Source organism: Colletotrichum aenigma, assembly GCF_013390185.1.
Source record: "Colletotrichum aenigma strain Cg56 chromosome Unknown KSG_Cg56_contig02, whole genome shotgun sequence".
In the NCBI taxonomy this organism is placed as follows: Eukaryota; Fungi; Ascomycota; class Sordariomycetes; order Glomerellales; family Glomerellaceae; genus Colletotrichum; species Colletotrichum aenigma.
Window position 1 is genome coordinate 1,033,145 of NW_023500908.1, and position 19,474 is coordinate 1,052,618.

Genomic DNA, 19,474 nt, shown 5'->3' on the forward strand with positions numbered 1-19,474 from the left:
TTCTAACTATTTAATCTATTATCTATTTAATACTTTTAAAGTTATAAAGTGTGAAAAGTCTTTATGGTCTAAATACATAAGTACTTCATAGATGGTTCCTAAGAGCTCAGGTCTCTATTGCTTAAAGGCTTTAATGATTGCTATGAGTTCCTTGTTATAGATCTGATAGTTAAGTTTAGGTCTGTAGAGCTTGTAAGAGAAGAAGGCGTATAGATATAGTTATCCTTCTAAATCTCATTAAGATAGTTACGCTCTGATTATATAGTTGGATATATTAGGCTCTACTTTAAACTGCTTTATTAGGTCTGGAATAATTAAGATAGGCTTACTAGCGATAAAGTCCTTAATCTTCTGGAATGCTGTTTATTATAGTTCTTCCTATATAAAGGGTGTATCCTTACAGCTAAGGCTTACAAGAGCTATATTAATCTTACTATAATCTTTAATAACCTTATAGTAGAAGTTAATAAAACCTAGGAATCCTTAGACTTCCTTAAGGCTTTTAAGTATTAGCTATTCTTTAATAACTTTAATTTTATTTTCTAATATATAGACTTTCTAGGGGTAATAGTAAATCTAAAGTATTCTACTTTTTAAGTATAGAATTTACTTTTTTTAGGTTCTACTAGAAGTTTAGCTTCTTAGAGGGTTTATAGAATTTAGTAAACATTTTCCTTATATTCCTTAAGTATAGGGGAGAAAATAAGAATATTATTAAAATAGATTACTGCATAAATATTAATATATTTTTATAAGACTTAGTTAATTATATTCTAGAAGGTAGTAGGGGTATTAATAAAACTAAAAGGTATAATGAGGTATTTAAAATATCTTTTATATATTTAGAAAGTAGTTTTCTATTCTTCTTTTTATTTTATTCTAATTAGGTTATAAGCTTTTTTGAAGTTTAGAGCTATAAATTAGTTTACTCTATAGAGGGGTATCTTATTTTGTTAATAAAGGGTAATAGATAGTAGTTTCTAACTATTATTTTATTAAATATATAATAATTAATATATAGTTATAGTTTTCTATTCTTTTTAGGTATAAATAGGATTAAACTTCTTATTAATAATATTAAAGGTCTAATATATCCCTTCTTAAGGTTTTCTTTAAAATATTTATCTAAAGTTTCTATTTCTATTTAGTTTGGTTTACAGATCTTATTAGATTATAGTTTTTTTCCTTATAATTAGAACTAATATATTTAAGTAGTCTAGTTTTTAGTTTAGCTATAAAAAGTTTCTTATCAACTCTATATTCTTCTAAAATAAATAGAAATAAATTATTCTTCTAATTAAGATCTATTTATAGATTTTAACTTATAGAGGTTTAAGTCTATTCTTTATAACTCTCTAGGTGTATACTTTCTTTTAGTAATATATTTAGTACTTATCTTACTAATATTTATTCTACTTTATATTATTGTTATATTAGTATTTTATAACAAATTATAAGCTAGGTCTAAAAACTATAAAGCTATTCTTACATAGTATTATAACTTATTTAATTATAATAGAGGTTAAGTAGATCTTATAGATAAATTTATTATTAAGCTTTCTAGGATAAAACTAATAGTTATATTTCTCTTTTATATACTTTTTATATTTATTATAGAAGTATTAGAGCTAAAAAAAGATTTAGTAGAGTTAGTAGTTACTTCTTAGTATAAAGTAGTCTCCTATATATAGTTAAGAGGTATAGTCCTAGTCTTATTAAATTACTAAGGTATTATAAAAGTAATACTATTATTTATCTTAAAATATATTAATTTCTTAGTATTTTAGGAGTTACTTAGTTTTATTTCAGTTATTAAGTTCTTCTTTAGAGCTAGAGTTATTTATACTAGAAATAAGCTTATAAGCGATCTCTACTTAAGTATATTGGTAAATAATATTATATAGTTTATCTAAGTTATAGGGTGAACTTTTATTTTCCCCGAAAATCTAGTCATTAGTTATACTAAGGAGTTATTACTCTATCAAGGGGTTAAATTAATATTTAGGTTTTGTTTAAGATTCTTTTTTAACTTACTTGTTAAGTTCCTAGTTAATTTACTTAATTTTTATAGATTTCTTATAAATATATTTCTATTATTCTATATATAAAAGTATAGCTTCTAGTTATTATTTTTATAGGGGGTTATAAGGTTCTTTTTAGATTTATTCTAAGTATAAGCCTTTAGTTTTTTAAAGATATATAAGCTTTAGTTTATTAATTTCTTTAAGTTTTTAGTTATATATTTTAGAGTATATATTAATAGGTCTAAACTATTAGATTTACAGTATTTTATTAAGTTATTTAGCTAGTTTCTTAATAATTTTACTATTATTAATATATATTATTACTAAGGTCTTAGGATAAATATCTAGAAAGGTTATATTATATTTTAATTATCTAAGGTTATCATCCCTTAGGTAATATCCTAATATTTCTTTATTTTTAAAATAGATCTAATAGTTATTATTATAGTATTTAGTCTATAATAAGGATATATAGGGAGCTTTTATAATTATATTAACCTATCAAGGTTACTTAGCTATAGGTTTTTAGGGAAGTTTCTTAGGCTACTTGTAATCCTTAGCAATATATCTTTATTAGTTATAGTTATAGTACTTAAGGTTGTAAGGCTTCTTATTAGCTAGTTTAGTTATTATATTAAGGTCTATAGGTCTACTATGTTAGCTATAAGTAATATTTTAATAAATATGATTCTAGTTATTATAAGGTCTATTATTATTGTACTAGCTATTAAACTTTAGTTAAAGTTATTATTAGTATTTTTATCCTATATTAGGTCTTTATTTTCTTTTGCTTTTTTCTTTATAATACTTAAATAGTTAGTTATTGATCTTAATCGTAAGGTTAATATACTATAGGAAGTTATTAGGGCAATTAATCTTAATAATTTCATCCTTTATATTATCTTTAAATCCTTCACAGAATATAAAAATCTTTATTTCTTTAGTAAGGTTAAATTAGATACTAAATTATCTAATTGTTATAACAACATCTTTAGTAGATTTAGTCTATCTAAATTATATTAGTTTATATTTAGTTTACTATTTCTTATCAAGGTCTTAGAAGAGAGAGTAGAAGGTGTTTTTAAATCCTTAGAAGTTACTATAGATATTATAGGTTTTACTAGAATATTTATCTAATATTTCATATTTAAAGAATTCTTCTTAGATATATTTAAACTACTTAAAAGCTTATTTTTAAAATAAAGTAGCTATATATACTATTTCATTAGTTTAATTAGTAAGGCTTTTATAATAGAAGTTCTAATAATTCTTAATTTAGATTAAAACTAATTTAAAAAGTCTAGAAATATTATTATAAATTATAGAGGTATTAAGCTTAAATTTCTATTATCTACTTACTGAAATAGTTACAATACTAATAGTAGCATAAAAGCTTTAAATTTCTTTTTAAAGTTTTTCAATATTAATATTATTATTAATAAACTATTCTTAGAGTTAGAGGACTTTATACTTCAGGTCTATAATATATCAAGGGCTATTACTAAACTATTATGTTATAGCTTTAAGATTCTAGAATTTAGTAGCTATCTTATTATATATAGTTTAGATTTTAGTAATATTATTATCTTTTTTCTTAATTTTAGTTTAGAGATAGTTATAAGTTTCTTTTTTAAAAATAATATTATCTAAGTCTATAGTTATTAAGGCGTTTTCTAACTTTTTAGCTAGACTTTTAGTAAGTTGTTTAGAAAAAGAAAAGCTTTTTAAAGTAAGTAGTTTAATAGAGGTATAAGAGGATATTATTATTTAATACTATTAATAAGAATTAATAGTTAATTTACTAAATAGGAGTAATTTAAATGTTATAGTTAGTTATTTAATAATAAGGTCTATTAATAAGAGCTAGAGATTAATATACTATAATAGTATATTAGGTTATAGTTTTAGTTATAAGTTATAGGTTATAGTAGATTGAGTCTTTAGAGGTTAACATAAATAGTTTTAGACTTAATAAGTGATTTATAATAAAAGTAAATTAAAAACAACGTACAACATGGTATCTGCCTGGCAATCACGTAACCACATTTTGGAGTCGCAAACAAATGCATTTAGCCGTGCATGCGTTGCGTGAAGAGCCCGTTGAAAGGACATTGGTAAGATGCAAACGAGCTTAGCCAATAATGATGGGCTGAGAGGCTAACCTTAGGGCCCGCGCGTTGCAAAAAAGCATTAAAATAGAATTAAAGGCTCAAAACATAAAGGACATAAGAAATTGATTTTTGAGATAATCCTAGAACAGACCATGCTGGGGTGGGTATTTCCTAGGTTCTAAGATGCGTAAGTTTGCCAGAAGCTTTCTATTTGTTTCTATACCCGTCTATTTTTAGAAGCGTCATTTGCATTGATATCTAATATTACTCCATTAAGTTATAAGCTGCGATTGATACTGAAATGGTGATTTCATATCAAGGTATAGAGGTCTGAGAATCTGAAAAGATGAGGAAAGCTGTCGCTATATAAGTACGTTCTCAACGCGGGATAATTCATTTGTAATAGTACAGGTTGAGATTCTCAGGCACCAATGGTTACTCGGCAATTATAGCGCTTACGTCATAATATAGCCATTCGTACACGTGAAAATGGACTGATAACTTACCCTCAATAGACCTGCAGTAGACATGATAAACCAACATAACCCTCAGCGTAACAATATCAGTTCAGATTTTATCAAAGCAAAATTCTTAGTAGATAAGACACCCGCGGGAAATTATTCACTACAATACTAACCACAACTTCTACAGATAGTACGTTTATAGAGAAAGACTTCAAAACCAGCGCCTAAAGGCTATTACTACCAGTGCCTGTGCCACCTGTACGGTAGGGTGGTTAAGACCGAGGTCATTCGCCGGGTTCAATCAACGTTGATCACACCACACCCTTGCTTAGGTGCTTAAAGCTCATTGAAGCCATCTCTCACCCAATTGCACCACATTTCCGCCAACCTCAATCTGAGATGGTTTAGCGTCGACGATAACACCCAGCATACGAACCCAGGTGTCAGAACGATTGGCCCAGCTAGATGATAATCTGTTAGAGCCTATACAAGCCTTTGCGGAGAAATGGTCTGTGAAAAGGGGCTGTCCCGCTTACACATGCATGGCTCCTCGCTGGACGGCAACATCTCCACGGCGGAGGGTAGTCTCAAGAACTTCATTCCAGGCACCCTTGCCGTTTTCCACACTGAACGCCGTCTTAGGAGTAATCAGGGTCGGGGTTCCTTCATTGACAACGACGTAGTCGACCGAGGGAGTGCGATGCTACCGACTCGTTAGGTTGTGGTCTGGGAGTGTAACTCAGAATCTAACTACCATGGGAGTTGTGCATCCAGGCGCAAGATCCAGGAAGTAAACGTTAAGACCACCGGGAAATACGACGCCGCTTCCGGGAGCAGCTTCAATATTGGGAAGTCCTCTTCTCAAAGTTAGTACAGCACTACAGCTCAATCCAGTTTCTTGAGGTCTTTCTAGCTTACGATCCATCAAAATTAGTGGGAACAGCAGTGACAGTCCCCACGGGTGTTTTGCGAAGCAGGCCTTCAAACATCTCCTCAGTCTGCAACTGCTCTGTCAAAACTTCAACTGCGGGTTCGGTCTGGGTGGCTGATCCACTAGGCTCGAGTGGCAGGTTGGGTAGGACGATGCGTCGACGGGGAAGATGATCAGCCATGGTTAAATGAGGATTTGAGAGTAGAAATTGGCTTCGACTTATCCAGAGAAGAATCAACTTTCGGTGTGGTAAGCGATGCTTAGAAAATGTTAAGAGACGATTCAGGTCAATAAGCGCCACCATACCGAAGCTTTTATGTATGCATTCTTTTGTGTCGAGCAGAGAACGACATTAGAAGATCATAGGTTTCGGCGCCGAGTCAATTAAAAAGCGGGCGCATTTGTCAGACGCCGGCGCCGATATGCTGACTGGCGTTCCGCCCGAAGGATTCGGGTCCATGAACCTGCAGGGGCCACAATATAACGACTAGACTTAAGGACTAGTCCAGCTGGTGATGAATGCCTCTGAAATTCTTGAGATTAAAACCAATAGGGATCCAAAAGAGCCATGGGCGCGAAGTCACTTCGCAGCCTTAGCCATTATCTTAGAGGTGCACCAATGTGAAGACACGCCTTACTCTGGGAAAACGGATTGTCATGGACACATTCTGTCTATTCATGTTCAATATGCATCATTCTACAACGCTATCTTTCTCTCCCGATCTTTCATTACGACTAACTTTAAGCCCTGGTGCGCTTAGGCAATAGGGCCATAGAAACTAAACTTGCCGTCAGGGTCATACTTGGACTTCAGAGACTTGAGACGATCCTGGCGCCACTGGTCGGCACCGTACCATTCAGAGGTCGTCTCGTCACCGAAAGCATAGTTGAGGTAGACGTGAATCTGCTCACGACCGCTACCCTCGTGGATGATCTGGCGCAGCTGGTTGCCGAGGTCAGCAGCCTGCTGGTCTAGGGCAGTGCCGTTGGGGGTGTAGGTGATGAGAGGGGCGAAGAGAAGGTTATCATCGCGGAAGGCAAAGGCAGTGGAGTCGCTGTCGACGGCCTTGACACCCTCGTTAGAGTAACCCTCGAACATGAAGAGGGAGTTGTAGAAGGGAGAGTCGGTCTTGACGTTAGCCGCGAACAGGTCGTAGGCCTGGCGCTGAGCGGTGACGTTGTAGGACTCGACGTAGATGGGGAAACGGGGGTTGTTGAGGCCGGCCTTCTGGCAAGGGATGGCATCAAGGTCGATTCCGGTCCAGGTAGCGAGGTCGAGGTAGGTTCCGGCGGTGGGCGTGGCAGAGATAGGGCCGATGTCGAGGAAGGGCTGGGTGTAGGTGGAGTCGACAACATCGACACCCTCCTGGATGATCCAGAACAAGATGATGGGCTATGATATCAGTCAGTCTGTGTTATCTATGTAAGTGAAACGGATGTCACTCACGTTCTCAGCATCGGCGTCGGGGTTGTTCAACCAGTAGGACCAGTTGACGACATCAGCAGACTGTGTTCCGTTCTTCAGGAGGTGGTCGTTGGCAGCTTGGTAGACCTCCTCGACCTTATCTCCACTGAAGATGAGGGTTTCAACGGCCCAGTTGCTGTGTTCGATGTCATAGACCTTGACGTTGACTGAGGTGACAATGCCAAAGTTGTGGCCGGCACCCTTGACAGCCCACCAGAGGTCAGAGCTCTCATCGATGGTGACAAGGGTTCCGTTAGCCAGAACGATGGTCATGGAGAGGAACTGATCAGCAACAAGACCGTGGTGACCCTGCAGCCAGCCATGACCACCTCCAAGGGCAGGTCCGAGCGTACTGACACACTCGCAAGTGCCAGTGACTGATAAGGATGTCAGTAACGTAGAGATTGAGTTAACCTTCGGAATTTGACCTACCAGTCTGCTTTCCAGCTTCCCAGAGAGTGTCAGTGACAAGCTTGGAGCGGGTACCGCCGGCAATCTTTGCGGACTGGCCATCCTCAGAGACCTCAACGCCGCTCAGCTGGTTGAGATAAATCTCGATACCATTCTGCATCTTGCCGAGGGTGGTGATAGCACCATGAACGCCGTTGTATGCAAGGAAGGGCAAGCTCTTCTCATTGGCGAATTTGATCTAGATGGGATGGTTAGCCACTCGCTCAAGCTCTGTCGATCCCATCAAGGACCGTGGAAGATCGGAACACACCGTCTCAGCAACATCGTTCTCCGTTCCGGGGACGACAACCAGGCTAACGGTCGGCGCGTTGAGGTTAGACCACCGGATGGTCGCGTTGGTGAAATCAGCCGAGCCCGGCTCATAGATCTTGGCGGTGTCCGAGAGCTTGTTACCCAGCTCCGCGGTGTCTCTCGCGCAGATGCCTCCGAGAAATTGACGGGAGACGGGGATATTCGCGCAGGATGAGGCGATCGCCCATGCAGCCACGGCTGTGAGCACCTCCATCTTGAGTCGATACATGATGACGGCAGGGGGGGAGAGAGGTCAGAAACGAGGGATGTTGGTCAAAGATAAAAACTCTTGTCCACCAAGGATGCAACTGGTCCCGAGGTGTCGGCCCAAGTGTAACCCGATCGCAGGATTTGAGACAAAGAGAGTGTGGTGGTATCTGTAGCGACTGACAGTGACAAGCCCTTCCGGTGGTTGAGCGTACCGCGCAAGCAAGAACCTGTGAAGACACAGCGCCGCGATTAGTATTTATTTCGCCATCCATGTCATGATGCGGTCGCAGTCGCGGGTAAGCCAAGTTCCTCCGTCGCAACGCTGCTTGCATTCTTAATTTCGGTCCCATGTACAAAGTGGCTCCCCTACCCTGCATTGGCATGCATACGGCCTTGCTTCTGCGCCGCCCGGCCAGCACAGATTTCGGGGCAAAAGAGGCAGAAGGCCCTGTGAACCCACGTCGATATCTGCAGGTGTGGCCGGTCGATCCTGGGGCTTAGAACCCAAATTTATGCGCGATCCTGATGAAGCGATAATCCGTCGGCGTTAAACACCAGCTGGTCAGGCTTGTCGTCTTGACTTGTTGAAAATTGCGAGACACTGGCAACCTGAAAGCCCTCGATTGACCTAGTCCTGTTCCACGTGTCCCTCCCTTGCATCAATTTGTAAGTCAGTTGGTCATTCATTTAGAACCCTTCCAATCAGCACCAGCACCGCGGCGGACCCCAATGCTGACGTTACCTCGAGAAGCGGGACACCGTTCCATCAACTCCCAGTGTTGTAAAAGCCTCGGATGCCTCGTCGCAAGTCCCGCGGCCCGTACCATTGGAGACCTGTGCAGTTGGTGTGGCTCTCAAAACCCAAAAGCTTGCAGAGTGCTGATGCCAAGTTCTTCGGCCATGACCAAAACTTCCGGATGCTACTAAGGGCGATTGTGCCACTATGCAATGCTACGCAACTCGGAGAGATGAAGACTGCGTGCTCCACTTCTTGCCCCTCCTCTTCTTCCTCTCTCTCAAAGTCCGACTTCCGACGCCTCAACGGTTGCTAAAAGTCTCGGCAATGCGGCACCTGGCAAATGACGCACGCCACAGCCGCGGCGCTTCTCGGTATCAATGGATAACGGGTTTCTTCAGTTGTGGAATGTTTTGGGCGCATGGTCTCGTGGTCTCATGTTGGACTCGATGTTGGAAGCTAGCGATTCGTAAGGCAGAGGATCGATGAGAAAAGCTTCAGGCGTTCGGTCTAGACGCGGAGTGAAAGGAAATACACCAGACCAGACGACGCTGCTTTACAGTCTGTGCCGCCCAAGTGCCGGACCATTTTTTACCTTTCGGGCCGCATAGACCTGTCAAACATAGCCTCGAACCCTTGCGCATTCTTGTCTTCCGTGTAACTCTTGTGTTCCGTTGAACTATTTCAACCAAAGCTCCGGTATAGTGCTTTGATCAGGTCTCTTCGCCGAGAGGATTTGAATGGTGAGTCTCAGGGGAGCCGAACATCGGTTCGCTCGAGTTGCCGACCCTGATCACTCTCACGACTGGCGAAGACCCCCTTTTGTCTCCGCCCCCTCAGCACATCCCCCGAAGTATCCGTATTACCTTATCGTAAAGAAAAGTATTGTAGTGGAGATACTCGACGCCGGGGAAGCACAGCCGTTGTCGCTCGGACCTCCATCAGGGGTCAGGGGATTTTGTGCGCGTCGTACGCCAGGCGAGTCAGGGGTCAGCAGGGCTCAGTTCTCATCATCCTGATCTAGCAGCTTGGCATGGTGGAGAAACTCCTCCTTCAACCGTCGAAATTGGCTTGTCCAGCGTGCCCTATGGTGAACGTAGTGGAGGTAAGTTGAGGCCTCAGACTTGAATGTGATATGCAAGTTAGATATGTGATCACATCCCCACTGAAGAGCTTGTTACCAGAGAGAGATGTTGGAAGAGGTGGAGTAACATCCATTTTTCCAGTGCTGGACACTCAAAGTTATTTTTCGTTGCTTGGCCGGTCGTATGGTTGTCACAACGAGGATATCAGATGGAAATCGCGTTCCAAGGTTTATCGGCTCGTCGCCGAACGAAGCTAGAGGAAGGATTGCAACGTCCTTGTACAAACTCACCGTTGAGGTAGCAAAGCACGTACTGTTCACCGGAATCGGCCATTGTCCGATGGGAACGAACATGTTCATGGGCTTCAGGGACCCTTCTAGCTTAGCTGCATAATCCGTCACGTCTGTCACTTGCGTTTGTTCTGCTAGTGTTCCAATACCCCTGACACAAATTCTGGTTCACAGGGTCGTAACTCGGAGATGGGACCATGCAGGAAACCAAGGCCGCCAGGGCCCTGGCAAACACTGAGCCCATACCACAGGTCGCCTTGCACATAGTGAAGAAGTTTACCTCTATCGTGGAACGTCGCAGCTGCTGTATCTCTGCGTTCCCAAGTTCCGCGTTGAAGCCTGTTCCTCGGTTTCCAATGATCGATCCTCTCGCACATCCGGTGCAGTAATGCCGGATCAAGGGCCCTGAGTCAAACATTGAGATGTTTTGTCCCGTTTCTGCCCTCACCCGGTGTGAACCACCTTGAATATTTGTACAATGGGTTTCCCGAGGACCTCGTGCAGTCCTTCTTGACTGTTTCCGCAATCCTCGCCGACTTCCCCATCCCATTTGCTCGCTCGACGGACATTGACTCCAACCATCAAGCCGAAATGTCATCGAGTGATGCTACCCTCGACCCGGCGGCGCTGGCCGCCGCTCAAGCTGCTGCCGAAGCAGCTCGCCGGATGACGATCGAGGCTTGGACGCTCTACGGCGTTGGTATGGTTGTGACGTTCCTCCGAATGTTCGCCCGAGCGAAGGCCGTTGGCTTCCGAAATTTCCGAGCCGATGACTACCTTGCATTCGGTGCCGCTGTATGTCAACAACGTGTCTCCCGACGATCCCACTACGCGAAAAGCTTATCGCTGATCCCAATCTTTCCAGATCTTCTACACCATCCAGTCAACCTTGGCGTATGAGGTGGGCAACATCGCGCATGGTCTGGCCAACAATGGCATGACGGATGATGAGCGAACGGCGTTGTCTACCAGTGATCCTGAGTTCACGCTAAGGTTTGTGTCATCTAACTGGATCATGATGTCTGGCGCTAATAACGTGTGACATAGGGTCATCGGGTCCAAGATCCAGGTCGCGGGATGGACAACCTACTCCGCCCTGCTTTTGCTATTGAAGCTGTCGATGCTATTCTTTTATCTGAGACTTACTGTAAGTCGCGTCCCTTCGGGATTGACAACATCCAAGCCTTGCGAACTGTTAGTTGACAACAGCTTAGGAAGGTCTTGGTCGCCGCTACCGGATGCGCATCTGGATAGGCTTTGGATTGGTCATCGGAACCTTTATGGCATCTATCCTTGCCGTCTTCCTCGCATGCATACCGTTCGACAAGTACTGGCAGATCAGCCCGGATCCCGGCAGTAAGTCTCCTATATCACAGCTTCGTTGGTGTACTCTAAGCTAACGGTATCCCTAGACTCTTGCCAGGCTGCCATTTCCTTGCCGATCATCTGGACATCGTTCGCAGCAAACGTTTCGACCGACATATACCTTATTCTTATTCCCATCCCGCTACTCTGGGAGTCTACCCTCAGACTTATCAAGAAGATTGCCTCGACCATCGTCCTTGGTGCAGGTATCTTCGTCTTGGTCTGTGCGACATTGAAGAGCATCTTTGTCCTAGTTGTGAGTTATTGTCATACGCCTCTGTCTAATAGCTACTGACATATCTGGGCAGGATCCCGTCAACGGGGCCCAACTTGCAGGAACATGGGGAACGCGAGAAACATTTGTCGCCGTCGTCACGACTAACCTCCCTATGATCTTCCCTCTCATCCGGACCTGGCTCAAGCCCCTGTGGCCCAGCATGCTGCGCTCATCCAAAAAGGCCTATAAGACACCGAGTGGATTCCAAACGATTGGTGGCGGGAATGGACAATACGGCAACTCTCAACGGAGTCGCGACCGCCGCACTGGTCCATCAAGTGCGAACCCAATCACCGCCAACATTTCATTTACCGAAAGCGAGGAACGAATTATGAATGATGTCAAAATGCAGGACATCAAGACGTCGACCAGCTCAGTCTCGCCGATACCTGGAAGCAAGCCAGCGAACGGCATTGTGGTTTCGAACGAGATCCAGGTCACCATTGATGATAGGACTAGTCAATTTGTTGAGCAACGCCCGCAGCATCCCCGCGAGGCTTGGTAGAGACCTGTCTGGGAAAATAACACATTAAATAGCTATATGATACCAATTCCTTCTGACAAAAAGACTGCCAGGGCATTGCATTGTTTGCGCAAACTGTTCAGCCACGTCAATGGGCATTTGCGTTTACAATTGCCCCTGAAAGGCAGTGAGGTGCTACCCGACAGTGAAGAGTCACAGAGTGCAAATGGGGTTCGGATGCAGGGATGTTGAAAATCCCCCGAGTCGGAGAAATCACACTGAACAGACGCGCACTCATGTAATTCTGCCGCCATCAACAGCCGCGTGTCCACGTCACATCACCATCGGCAAAGACCCTTGATGATCCTGCCTTCTTCCGCTGTTGCCCGTTTCTAGTTCAACATCGGGCGGAAATCGACTTTGGTACGCTAGATGTTGAGTGGGATACCACGCTCCCACATTCCGAGCATCTGTGCGGCGAGCACAACACCAGCGGACCCAGTGACAATTTCCTGAGGATGGATCCTTTGAAATATGCGGTATTAAGCGCAAACGGGGCATCGAGTAAAGAACCCGGGATTTGCCAGCGTCATGGAGAAATGAAAACATCAGGGGAAAGTTTGAAGACAGAAACTTGTGGCAACGGCTCCAATTCAAGTCTGCGGATGGTCTGATGTTCTATGGAAGGGCGCAAGCCGGTTGGCTTGGCGAGGGGGTAGTGGGCACAATGATGTGAGCTGCGCCGGCTCCACGTCACATCGGGCCCCATCTGTCTTTCTTAAGGTTGAAACGGCCGATGTCTTGAACTCCTGATAATGAAATGATAAGATCCTTCTTCGACGCGACGATTCAAACAGACGTTCTAGACCCAACGTCGCCAGCTCAGATGCTGGTCCTCGGCCTTCAATTGTGGAGGAAGACAATGTAGGTGAGGTGGTTTGGATGGGGTTATACAATGACACCACTCTCAATGTTTGAACGAGCATCTGTGATCTGTGAATCTTGACAACGGCAATCGTTGCGCCCGAATGACAAGTAACAAGGATGACCATTCCAAATTCTTCGACATTTCTTAGAAACAGAGGCTAGACCTTACACCTTAAGACCATACAGCGGAAGGAAAAAATATGTTCTAATTAGGAGGTTGCTACTTCAGAGCAGGATGGCATGGAGAACTATTAATTCGAAATTGCGGCTCCTGTCCATTCTACATTCGATCATGGCCGTCATCAACAAGATCAGTTCAATGATTCATTGTAGGGGTATGTACCTGTAATTTTAACAATTCTCCCGCTCATATTTGGTCTGTCGGTCTGCGGTGTTGAAGGTTCTCGTCGCTCCGGTTTCATTGTGAACCAAATGTTGGCACTCAAGCGCCGAGGCTCGACTGAATAGGAGGAAAACTGAAGAGCAAGTGCTTGACGTAGCAGATAGTCTGCAATGCAGCAAATCTGTCGCATTGATTCGTTTTGTGTTTTCCATGCAATAACTGCCAAACGCATGCTCGTCTTGTACCACAACAATCAGCGACTATCTTTGGTGTGTAAGTACGAGTGTCAAAGGCTGGAAATTTCAACTCAGTCGTCAGTTTGATCGTTTTAGGTCTTGAGTCTAGTTCGGAGGGTATTTTCTTGACTCGACAGCGGCACGCAGGCTTACGAAAGACTCCACGCATGTTCTTCAAGTCTGCTATTTGTGGCATGGTGACATTGTAGGTCCAATCAGACATTCAGTCTAGCAATATTAACTGCGGTAAGCTGACACACATGACCGAGTATTGCCATATCAGATATGAAATCAAGGAAAGTAGTACCTACTGCGATTTGGAAAGGGTTAGAAGGAGGCGTTCGCTGCAACCGCACTCCACTGCGGCTGACATTCGGTTAGATCTAGTGCTTAGAGGCAAGTCCAGGTAATGAGACATTTTCGTTCATTGGCCGCTCAATTGATAATTACCCCATTTCAATCCCTTAAACTCGCGAAATACACTCCTTTAGGAAGGAGACTCTGACGATGCTGTTAGCCCCTCTGCACATCTCCCTTTGCAGGTGCCAGAATTGGTATTGCTTTGCGTCCCGTGCCGCTCCATGCAGCTAAACGTCCTAATGATCCTCCACTACACTCTTGAGAGAGACGTCCTTAGCGCTTTATTCCAACCTTTCAGGCATAATGGATGGATTCTCATAAAGCTTGTTTTTTCATGGTGTGTCAGGCCCTGGGTACGTACGTTGCGATACTCTTACTGCCCAAAGCACTGGCCGAGGCTCCTACTGTATTTATCCCACTGTGTACACTCTTACAGGGTGGGTCATCAAACGTCCTCGACATACAGTCTGTCAGTTGGTCTGATGTCAATCATACTAGGATTAAGTCCGGCTTTCATCTTTGTAGACTCGCAGCCAGCATGGTTCTCAATCAGGCAGCAGTGACAGGGCCTTTAGATGTAACCTTAGATAGCCTATGTGAGCCTAGCTAGAGCCGATTGAGTTAACTGAAAAACGCATTCTGCAATGCGGTTTCCACCTGCTTGCCTCAGACTGGGACTCTCTAAACGAGATGATAGCCACGACTTCGGCCATTTTTGTACTAGTCTCCAAAAGGCTTTCTTTGCTGCCTGGCGTACCTAGTAGCTAGGAGTGATTCTCACAAACGGTTCCATCTGCAAGACTTGCATTCGGGTTGTCGGGAGTAAATCCGTGAGTTTGTGAGTTCAATCTATCAACTCCTGCAGTCAGATTTGAGAAGCCAGGATGCATATGGACTAAAAGGCAGTTTCAGAGCAGTGGAACCTTCTAGGAGGCTCCAGCCGTCTTACCGAGGTTACAACGTGCCAGCAAAATGAACTGAGACAAACATCGTCAAGGACTTCAACTGGACTTGCAAAACCACCGCTCCAAGATTGGCCCAATGACCAAGCTGCGGTTGTCAAGCGAACAGGGCTTACAGTCAGGCTAGAGACTAGGTCACATTACTATTTCGAATACGAAGATGCCTGTCCGCCACAGGCTACGAGAGTCCCTCGCGAGTTCATGCAGTTGTTTTGTAGTCTAGCTCAGATTATTGGCGTGAATACCACAGAGAGAGGTATATAAAGGGCTCATGATTCCTACCTTTATTGATGCTTTTATCATCATCCCATACCTGAAGCATCATTCACCGCTCGCAGCCTCTCATCATCCCCATTCTCAACATGCATTTCTCTGCTTTCATCATTCCAGCCGGCCTTATGGCTGCTGGAAGTGTCTTTGCCGCCCCGAACCCGATCATCGAGCGTGCTCCTGTGGCCGAGTCTATCGCCAACGCCACTGCCATGGGCGTCGACGTCTACGGCGGCATCCCCGACGATGCAGTCAAGGTCACCGAAGGTCAGTACACAGCCAAGCCGGGCTCCAAGGCTTGGGCTTGGATCCGCGCCCAGATTGATCTCCCCGACACAGAGGAGACTCGCCGTGAGATTGCTAAGCGACAGGGCTGGGCCAACATTGGCATCGGCATGTTCGCTCAAGATTGGTGTAAGTTCATTCAAAACCCTTGAGATGTATCAGATTGAACATACTTTTGACGTTGATATACCGACAGGTAACGGCCAGGCTGGATGGTTTGACAATGTTATCTACGGAAACAACAACTATGTCACACTCAACATGTTCTCCGTCGGCATCAGCTATCGCGGCCTGAGAAGCAATGAGCAGTTGGACTTCAGCAAGCTTTCTGGCAACGATTGGTGTGGAAACTACCTTTACAGCGCGGGACAAAACACTCCGAGTATGTAGCTGATCCTCTTCCCAAATGATGCTTTGTACTCACAGATATCAGTCGGTTGTTTCAACTCTCAGGCGATCAACTGTTTCCGTTTGACTTCTCACTAGCTTCCATGGGTAGTGAGCATGCATGTTCAACTCGCATCGCTCGGAGACGATTGGTTTTGGGCACTCAAATGCCCATTTCCATGGCTTAAATTGAAGCATAAGCTATTTACTCAAATGTCACTTATAGTGCGAAATCACTCATTGGAAGCTTGGGGTGTGGTCGTTTTGAAAAACACTTTAAGATATGTTTGACAAGAAAACCTTGCATCTTTTCCATATGCAGATAGACCACACGGTCACCTGCCAAGGCCTGGTAAATGTCATCGTCGCGATGGACAGATATGACGGCTACTCCGTAGCTGGAGTTCAAGGGGAGTGGAGCTTCAGTAACCTTATGAGTGCAACAGTTGAGGCCAGTGGGAGTATTAACCTGCTATGATTAATGATCAGCCCGTGCCTTACGGACTTTACGGGAAGATGAGTTTTATTTACTGGGCTGGAAAACTCACATTCATATGGAGGGCTCCAGAAAATACAACTAGTTTCGTCCTCACAAATTGCGTTGAAAACCTTACCTATTTTAGGGACTGCAGGATCGCCCAAAGCTTTATTGACAGGCCGGGTCGACCGGGACTGCTTCAGATGGCGACGTACGACTCAGGTTTCTCAGTTACGCAACATAGATCAGCGCATTTCATGACCTAACTGAACATTAGGCCCCTGACCATTATTTGAGAAGTAAAATAAGCAAAACCTTCGCTTTCGCAAAATCCCAGCTTCGCCGTCATGAGTACGTTCTCTTAGTGCTGGACGAAACCGGCATCGGCTACGCCGAGGTATGGCATGAAAGAATCAATTATTCGACGCAACCTGGAACTTGTATATAATGCTCTTCCTCTGAGATTTCCTGGCCTCAGAAATCCGTTATTTGCTCCCTCATCTTCAGAATCAATATCTCAACATCCAAGTATGCAATTTTCTAACCACCTTATTGCCCTTGCTGCGGCTCTCTTCTGCGCGGCCACCGTCTCGGCTGACTGCAACTTTTACGATGGTGGTTGCCCAGCAAACACTTGCTTCTTGCGTGGAACGGACACACAGGTTGTCTGCTGCGCTAACGGAGACCCCGAGTGCTGATCGGCCTGTAAGTCAGACCTCTATATTTTCTGATGTCTCGTTGAAGGGTTGCAACAGGATACTGATTTTGTTGAGGGCAGACTGAATGCAGTTGGCGGCAAAGATTTGACCGAGGGCTTGGGATTTGTGAAAACTTGAGAATGATCGGGCTTCCGAGCTATTCCCATAGAAGCTCCTCAGGAGTTACAAGCTATTTTTTAGGCTGAGTCAGTGCCGCTTTGCTGTTTCGTCTTGCTGGCATCGCGCTTTTGTCCTGTTGCGGGCTTCGTGGAGTTGAATATTCATTAGCGACATGAAGATGCCATTTCTGCAAATTTATATACTTCTAGTCTGTGTCTTTCCCTTCACCTCTAGTACATCTCTACCTTCCAACTTCAGACGTCTCGCCAGTATAAGCCTAATCTTACCTTATGTCTGTCTCATCAAGACGCGCAATTATTCTATTGAGGTAGGTGCCGTTTATTTCCATGGACTCTTAGGTAGTGATCCAAAAGTCTGCGTACAAACATCAAGGGAGAGGAAGAACACTTCATCAAGAGCAAAAACATCCAAGGGCCAAGAACCGCATAGTTGAAAATGGGCGGGTGAGATGCGGGTGTTGAGGTCGGGAACAGCAATAGTCACTGCGCTAGTAGCTGAAAGTCAGTAAGTTTGTTGCACAAATGTGGTGGTATCATTGATGTAACTGATGTAATTAGGCCAGAGCGGACAGAAGTAGTTGAATATAGAACAGCAGACTCCACGTTCATTTCTTAATTAAAGCAGAGTTACGTGGCCCATGGTATAAACGATATGTGGATGGCGGAGGGTTGCAACTTATAATTAACCACGCAACAGCTAAGAACATAATGAAATGGTCGTAGGCCAGGCGGCCGAGAGCTATGCAGGGCAGCAGCGCGCACGCGCTCGCAGGCGTGTAGAACCACTATAACCACGTGACTCTACGAACTTCAGGCCTACGACCGTGAAAGAAAAGGGAAAAGACTTCCCGAGTACTTCGCAGACCTGAAACAAAAAGAACGGTGCTAAAGCTCGAAGATTCGCTAAGAAAAGAATGAATTACGCCTCCAAATACGTGAGGTCTGTGGTGGTGATGTCCGAGCTAACTTCTCCTGCCTCAGGGCGTAGTAATCCTAGCCTCTAAACGCCGAAAACGCCGAAAAATCCTACGGGCACACTAAACCCCGTTCCAATAAGCAAGGCCAACCAACAATGCCTTGAGAGGCTGTCAGCCAGAGTCAGTAATCCTATGGTCTATTCGAAAGTGCCTTGCCAAGCCAATCTAACAGGCGAGGCATACACATGGTGGCTATGCACTGTTTTTAAGGCGAACACGCCTTTCATTTGTTTCCTAATGGCTCGCTAATTAACCCTGAGCGCGTTGCTGCATCTTACTGGCTGATACCAAGGGGCGCCGCGGAATGAGTATGCTGAGAATGGGCATAGAGCCGATGTCCACAGCAGGCTGCAGGCCGGCACCAACTGCCCCTTAACGCGTGCATGAGTGCTGACACGAAAGCCACAGCAACGGGCCTTTATCTTTTAAGGTCGCCCGGACAATGCATGAAGAAATCTCATTGTGCTTTGGCGACCACTTCTCCAAATGGCTGATCCTCTGAGTATTGCGGCCTCAATCGCCGGCCTACTAGCTGCAGCGGGAAAGGTGTACACCGTTGTATCCGCGTTCATCGACAGCACTGCAAATGCGCCGCAGTCGGCAGCCGCAACTCTGGAGGCCGTTGGTGAGATCAAGTTCGTACTGTCTTTTGCACAGTCCATTATTGACTCTCTTGATGACCTTTCAACATCTCGTAAAGGGGTAATCCATATTAACCATCTATCTTTGATTATCACGAATGCCGTATTAACCCTTTCAAAACTTGAGTCGCTTATCTGCCAGAAAGATGGCTTCCAGTCTCGACTACGATGGGTCTGGATCGAGGGAAAGGTTAAGAGTCTTCTTCCTCAATTAGAGCCTCAAAAGACGTCTTTAACGCTGATCTTTAACGTTCTTCAAAGGTATTCGCCCCATCATTATGTTCGCGAGATAGGACTGACTGGTTCTTAGCCACTCTAATGTTGAGGCAGTCCGCTATTATGAAGAAATGCTGGTCAAATTAGAGGATGTTCTCGAGCAGAACAAACCTCTGGCTAAACACTTTCAAAGAATGGAGACCTAATACCATCTAGACGTTCGATCCGTTAAGTTCATGGAAGATGAGCTACCGACGATATCCGGCCAAAATTCACTGCAAAGTATCGGCTCTTCGGCCTCCCAGAATGACAGGACTCAGTCATCGACAGTCTTGAGACAAGTTAGCTTCGTGGGATGGGACTTTGAAGTT

The 19,474-nt window shown here is 44.0% G+C and overlaps 3 protein-coding genes across 3 annotated transcripts; 1 reads left to right on the forward strand and 2 right to left on the reverse strand.

Annotated features, from left to right (window-relative positions):
- Positions 1 to 5,131: 5,131 nt before the first annotated feature.
- CGCA056_v002308 (uncharacterized protein) lies at positions 5,132 to 5,711 on the reverse strand (the record flags this gene model as incomplete). Its single annotated transcript, XM_037317567.1, has 3 exons — positions 5,132 to 5,302; positions 5,354 to 5,456; positions 5,518 to 5,711. 3 exons carry the CDS (start codon positions 5,709 to 5,711, stop codon positions 5,132 to 5,134), a joined length of 468 nt encoding a protein of 155 aa, XP_037184163.1.
- Positions 5,712 to 6,287: 576 nt separating this feature from the next.
- chyH-1 (FAD-linked oxidoreductase chyH) lies at positions 6,288 to 7,986 on the reverse strand (the record flags this gene model as incomplete). The annotated part of the gene is made up of 4 exons (XM_037317568.1): positions 6,288 to 6,923; positions 6,978 to 7,372; positions 7,428 to 7,644; positions 7,717 to 7,986. 4 exons carry the CDS (start codon positions 7,984 to 7,986, stop codon positions 6,288 to 6,290), a joined length of 1,518 nt encoding a protein of 505 aa, XP_037184164.1.
- Positions 7,987 to 10,669: 2,683 nt separating this feature from the next.
- Positions 10,670 to 12,225, forward strand: CGCA056_v002310 (uncharacterized protein; the record flags this gene model as incomplete). Its single annotated transcript, XM_037317569.1, has 6 exons — positions 10,670 to 10,873; positions 10,944 to 11,071; positions 11,126 to 11,225; positions 11,293 to 11,434; positions 11,491 to 11,699; positions 11,752 to 12,225. 6 exons carry the CDS (start codon positions 10,670 to 10,672, stop codon positions 12,223 to 12,225), a joined length of 1,257 nt encoding a protein of 418 aa, XP_037183044.1.
- Positions 12,226 to 19,474: the final 7,249 nt, after the last annotated feature.